The sequence below is a fragment of the Astatotilapia calliptera genome, chromosome 15 (genome assembly GCF_964374335.1).
Source record: "Astatotilapia calliptera chromosome 15, fAstCal68.1, whole genome shotgun sequence".
NCBI classification, from domain to species: domain Eukaryota; kingdom Metazoa; phylum Chordata; class Actinopteri; order Cichliformes; family Cichlidae; genus Astatotilapia; species Astatotilapia calliptera.
The window spans coordinates 13,980,745-13,986,464 of NC_137436.1; the positions used below are offsets into that span (position 1 = coordinate 13,980,745).

Genomic DNA, 5,720 nt, shown 5'->3' on the forward strand with positions numbered 1-5,720 from the left:
TTTGTTTTGCCTGTTGCTTCTTTCCCTCATCTACAACTCGCTGGTCAAGTTTATTCCTCGGAACCTCTGCAGAGATGGTGACGACTGCTGTAAAAATTTTAACCCATTTACAGGAACATGTCTTGCAGGCAAGGAAGCCTCTGAAGTTCCGATGTCGGCAACACGAGCTTAACGAGAAATTCAGTCCAATGACACAGACGCTGCATTAAAAATTCCTGCACAGTAGACGGGCTTTATGTTTGATGCATTACCTCACAATCATATAGTGTCAGTTACAAAAAAAATTACAATGATGCCATGACGATTACAGGCAGCAGCAAAAATAAACCCACCCCCAGCCTTATGTTGCTTTGTGTCCCCATCATACACCTTTGGTTGCAACACGTTGCAGTGATACAGTCACCTACCTCATTTGAATGTATGGCATGTGGTCTGTATCCAAACACCTTCAGCTTTTCTTCAGCTCTGTTTTGATGTCTATACACTCTCACAAATCAATCCTGGGGTCATTACATTTATCTGTGCTCTTGACTAAAGCTGCTTGTCTGCGTTACTAAAAGCATTTACTGTGATGTATATATTTCTGTACAGAGGACTACGCTACAATGCGGTCTACAGTATAAGTGTGAGGACTATGGGCGTGTTACATAAGATGTCTACATGGGGGAATCGGTGTATTGGCTGTTTGAACAGAACCCCTCAGCCTACAGCGAGTCACTGCGCAAAGGCACAGCTCATCAATTCAATATCTCACACATATGTCTGTTTAACAGGCGCAAATCCTCAATGCATTTAAAGGTCCCTGGAAAGCATTAAAGCCTTCTTCTGTCCACGAGACTATTTACATTCTGCAGTCACGGCGGTGTCATTAAACCAAATTTGTCAAGTTACGTTTGAATAATTCAAAACTGAATAATTAATTTCATGATGTTTCTTCTTTTGCTGACTTTTTAATGTAAGGGGGGTTTCCCTTTCATGAGATAAAATGTTCAGTGGCCTCGGCTGTGCTTTCAAAGCTTGTGTCCATGCTAGGGGTCTGGATGCCCGCCCCTCCCCTGGGATCCTTCAGTAAGGGAATGAACGTATCGCTGTGACCGGAACGCATGTCGTTGTCCCAGGCCCCTGCACCGCAAATATGTTTATGGGAGCCAGATGCAGCCATGAGCTCGCCGCCGGTGCGCAGTGCCATCAGTTCAATCTCATGTTTGGCCGCAGTCTCCAGCACCTGTTGCTTGTTGTAGAACAAGACAAAATTGTTGATGATGGGATGTATAGGCAGGGCTATGGCGATGACCCCACAGAGAAAGCTGATAGCCGCGTTACACCGACCTAAAGTGGTCTTAGGGTAGACATCTCCATACCCCACTGTGGTCATGGTGATCACAGCCCACCAAAAAGACTGTGGGATGCTGGTGAACAAGGTGTCCGGGTGATTCTGCTCCATAGTGTAGCCCAAAGCCGAGAAAAGGAATACCCCCACGCCCATGTACATGAGGAGCAGTCCGAGCTCCTTCAGGCTGCTCTTTAGGGCAGATGTCAGAGTCTGGAGTCCCGAGGAATGGCGAGCCAGCTTGAAAATGCGCGCAATGCGCATTATGCGTAAAGCCTGCACTGCTTGCTGCACATTAGCCAGCTCCATCACTCCCGCGCCGAAGGAGGTCAGAATCAGCACCACATAAAAGGGCATGATCGCCATGAAGTCGATTATATTCATGAAGGACAGTACGAATTTTATTTTATTTGGGGAAGAGATCAGACGCAGGAGGTATTCAATAGTAAACCAGCCAATGCACACGGTCTCGATGACCTCCAGGACCGGATGCTCCGTGAGTTTACCCTCCGAGTCCTCCACCTGCAGGTCGGGGATGGTGCCGACGCACATCACCACGGAGGAGATGAGGATGAAGATGAAAGAAACTATAGCGATTATGTGGGCAGGCAGGGACGATTCTGGCTTTTCCATCAACCGCCAGAGGCATATCTGGAAGCGCTGCCAGCCCCCTGCAGACGGATCGCCTTCTCTGTCGACAAGGATAGTTCTCACTTTCTCGGCTATCTCTGCAAGTTCATCCTCTACCTCTTTCAGGTGGCTTTTGCAACATTCATCCAGAAAATCCGAGTCAATTTTCCAGAACTCCATCTCCTTCATGAAGCAAATTGGACATATGCCTCGTTTCATGTGTATCTCCCCATAATAATACAACTCAATTATGCACTTAAAAGCTTCGGGGTCTCTGTCAAAGTAAAATTCTCCCGTGTCCGGGTCGTAATCGTCACATATTAATGAGATTTCTTCAGAAGATTTGAGTGAACTGTCCACCAGCTCTGCCAGTCGAGTCTCCGGGAAGCGAGTCAACACGTCTCCATACAACACCTGTTTCACTCCGCCGATATTCACCACAATCTCAGTCTCTTCACTGGCCTCAGAACCGTTGCAGTCTGCATACCGCGTCCTCTGGAAGCCCCACATTATTCTGACAAGTCCGCCAGAAAACAGCCAAACTCTTTGAGATTATAACTGAATCCGTTTTCTGACAAAGTTAACGCAAGTCACTAGAAGCTCTGGCGCTGTGCGTAACAACCGACAAACCTTCTAATTTCTGTTCTTTTAGGTTAGAAAAAAGTGTATGCTCAGACACTGAATGCAGCGTGAAGTCTCCTCACTTCCACTCAGCTGTGTTTGGCAGTGATCATTGCGCCTGTGCGCTCTGAGAAAGTTGGCATTGAAGTGCGCCTACTATCAAGCGTGCCATAACCAAAGCAAACCGAGATTTCCAGGCTTAAATTTCACAATAAAACACGTATAGCAGTATGAGACAGGTAAAAGTGGAGCAGGCTGTTTATTTAATGTATAATTTAAAGACACACTCTTTGTTCCCAAAATTGTACGCCAAGTTATGTTCATTATGGGATGCCAATAGTAGCACATGCAAAATTCAATGTATAATTTGTTCAATAATAAATTAGCGCATTATACTAAAAGTTATGGTTTGTTCTAATATTCACTCAGCTTGCTATAGCCCCACCCGACCTATTATCTTGGCATGTTATGCTTTTATTTTTTAAAGTTCGCTGGATGTCTTCCGCTCGCGCAGTGCAGCCAGGCGCAGATCATAAATCTCCAAGGCATGTGATGATTTGTGAAACGGTAGGGTCATAGTCGTACCACTGGGTTGGGTTGGAGGAGAACAACAACTGGTTAAAGTGGCAGTTAATCAAATCATCCATTTTTCCATCAACAGCGGATGAAATCTTAACCCATCATCCATTTTGAATTCATTATCACGCAGCGCAACAGCTCAGCAAACAGCTAATTATCAAGTACTTAATATGAGGAGTAATCGAGGCTTTTTAAGGAAAAGCAACTGAAAAAAACGTAACTGGCTCCTATAACTGGCTGGAAATTACAATCAGTGGCAGCTTTACTGTAATGCGTTTTTCTTACACTTTTGGCCTATACACATTTTTAATATATTTTCCAGAATATTTATTTTCTGTGTGTTTATTTTATGTATTTCTTGTCTTTTTATAAGTTGAACACCGAGTTCACCTGATCAGACCTCCAGCTCACTGAAGTAACAGCTTGAATGGCTTTCAGCAGCCATTCTGCATGTCTTGTTCTTTGTCTCCACCTACAGACAATATCTTTGAACGACTGCATCTTAAGCTATCTTCGAAACACTTCCCATGTTTGCACTTATCAGTCATTCACACCTATGGTCAATCTAGAATGACCATGCGTAATTTGTGGACTGTGGGAGGAAGAAAAGCCACATAGGAACGATGAGAACTCAATTTTGACCACATTTCCTCTAAATTCTAAAAAAAAAAAAAAAAAAAAAAATCAAAGAAAGAAAGAAAAAAGAAAAGATGACAAAATATATTGCATTTAAATTTTGACTGCTATAGTTAGGATGTAAATGTCATTTACGTGCAGTCATTACTTCATTTTTTAACTCATGGAAATTTATTGTGATATGAAATGTAGAAATTAAAAATCTTCACATAGGAGTTAAAACTCAGTCTTTAAGGCTGATTAATAGGTCTCAAACACAGACCAGCCACTTCATTAGGTGCATCTTGCAAGTGCCAGGTTGGACTCCTTTTATTCTTCATGGCATGGATTCAACAAGGTGCTGCAAATATTCCTCTGAGATGTTGGACCATATTGATATGATAGCATCGCACAGCTGCTCTAGTTTTATCAGCCGAGTTTCCATTGGATATCCAATTCCACCACATCCCAAACGCGCTCTTTTAAATTGAGATCTGGTGACTGTGGAGGCCATGTGAGTGCAGTGAACTCATTGTCCTGTTCAAGAAACCAGTTTTAGATTATCTGAGTTTTGTGACATGGTGTGTTATCCTGCTGATCAGAAGATGAATACATAGTAGTTTTAATGGACTGGACAGGGTTAACAACAATACTGAGGTATGATGTGATGTGTAAGAGGCTCACTTAGTAGTAAGGGGGTCAAACTGTAAAAAGTATGCACTCCACCTACAGCCTGAACCATTGACACAAAGCAGGATGGATCCATGCTCTCATGTTATTTATGCCAAATTCTGACTCTGCCATCTGAATGTTGCAGCAGAAATCGAAGCTCATCAGGCTCATTTTTCTAATCTTCTGTTGTCCAATTCTGGTGAGCCTGTGCAAACCATAGGCTCAGTTTCCTGTTCTTAGCTGGCAAGAATGGCACCTAGTGTAGCCTTCTGCTGCTATAATACATCTGCTTAATGGTTTAGTGTGAGTTTACAGAGTGGTTGTTTGAGTTACAGTTGCCTTCCTTTCAACTCAAAGTAGTCTGGTCATTCTCATCTGACCTTAACAAGGCATTTTGGCCTAGAGTACTGCTGTTCAGTGGATATTTTCTCCTTTTTGATCAATTCTAAAAATGGGAGGATTGCATTAGGAAGTGCATTTGGTGTAAAATCCATGCCAAATGAAAGCACGTGAATTCATTCCATGTGGGAACCTCTTAGGAAGTAAGGGAGCAGCCAAAGGTACTTTTTTTCATCCTAGAGATGATTGAGCAGGAAAATGCCAATAGACCAGCAATATTGAAATACTCAGACCAGCCTGTCTGGTACCAACAATCATGCCACATTCAAAGTTATTTAAATCACCTTTCTTACAATTTCTGATGCTCAGTTTGAAGGTTATCTCATGTACATGCCTAAATTCATTGAGTTGTTATCATGTAATTGAACGAGGTGTACTTAATGAAGTTGTCAGGGAGTGTATGGATCCGTTTTATGTCTCTTTACACTTTATGATGAGGAAAAGTTACAAAAAAATGTAGTTTAGATTGTTGGCGTTTCACATTAATGCAAAGCATAATAATTACAATTCAATAAACAATGATAGTAATATAGTAACAAATAGATACCATTTATTTTTATTTTAGTATTATTTTATCTGTGTAACTGTCTAAAACTTATTGAGAAGTAAAGTTTATGTATTATTTACACTGAAAAGCATTACTTAGCTTTTAAGTTTGGCTTATCTTTGCATGCCTTTGCATAAGCAAAATCTGTACGATACTGTGTTTAATATGTACAGTCGCATTCCATCTGTTTGTAATGAGTCAGCCTTCTCACGGATCACATCCTCTTGCTGCTGTTACATGTGTTGCTTCCTTTCTCCTCCGGCCGCTCTCTCCCGTCTTCAGTGTACCGGTTCCATTAAAACTACACGGCGCGCGCTGATTGGCTGA

General features: G+C 42.2%; 1 protein-coding gene across 1 annotated transcript; it reads right to left on the reverse strand.

The window, feature by feature from the left end:
- Positions 1 to 205: 205 nt before the first annotated feature.
- Positions 206 to 4,268, reverse strand: LOC113007110 (voltage-gated potassium channel regulatory subunit KCNF1-like). Its single transcript, XM_026143520.2, has one exon. It carries the CDS (start codon positions 2,468 to 2,470, stop codon positions 974 to 976), a length of 1,497 nt encoding a protein of 498 aa, XP_025999305.1. The 5' UTR covers positions 2,471 to 4,268; the 3' UTR covers positions 206 to 973.
- Between the last annotated feature and the right edge of the window lie 1,452 nt (positions 4,269 to 5,720).

Excerpts from the sequence above, each read along its gene's own strand:
- LOC113007110 (XM_026143520.2), bottom strand. The coding sequence starts at position 2,470 with ATGTGGGGCTTCCAGAGGACGCGGTATGCAGACTGCAACGGTTCTGAG.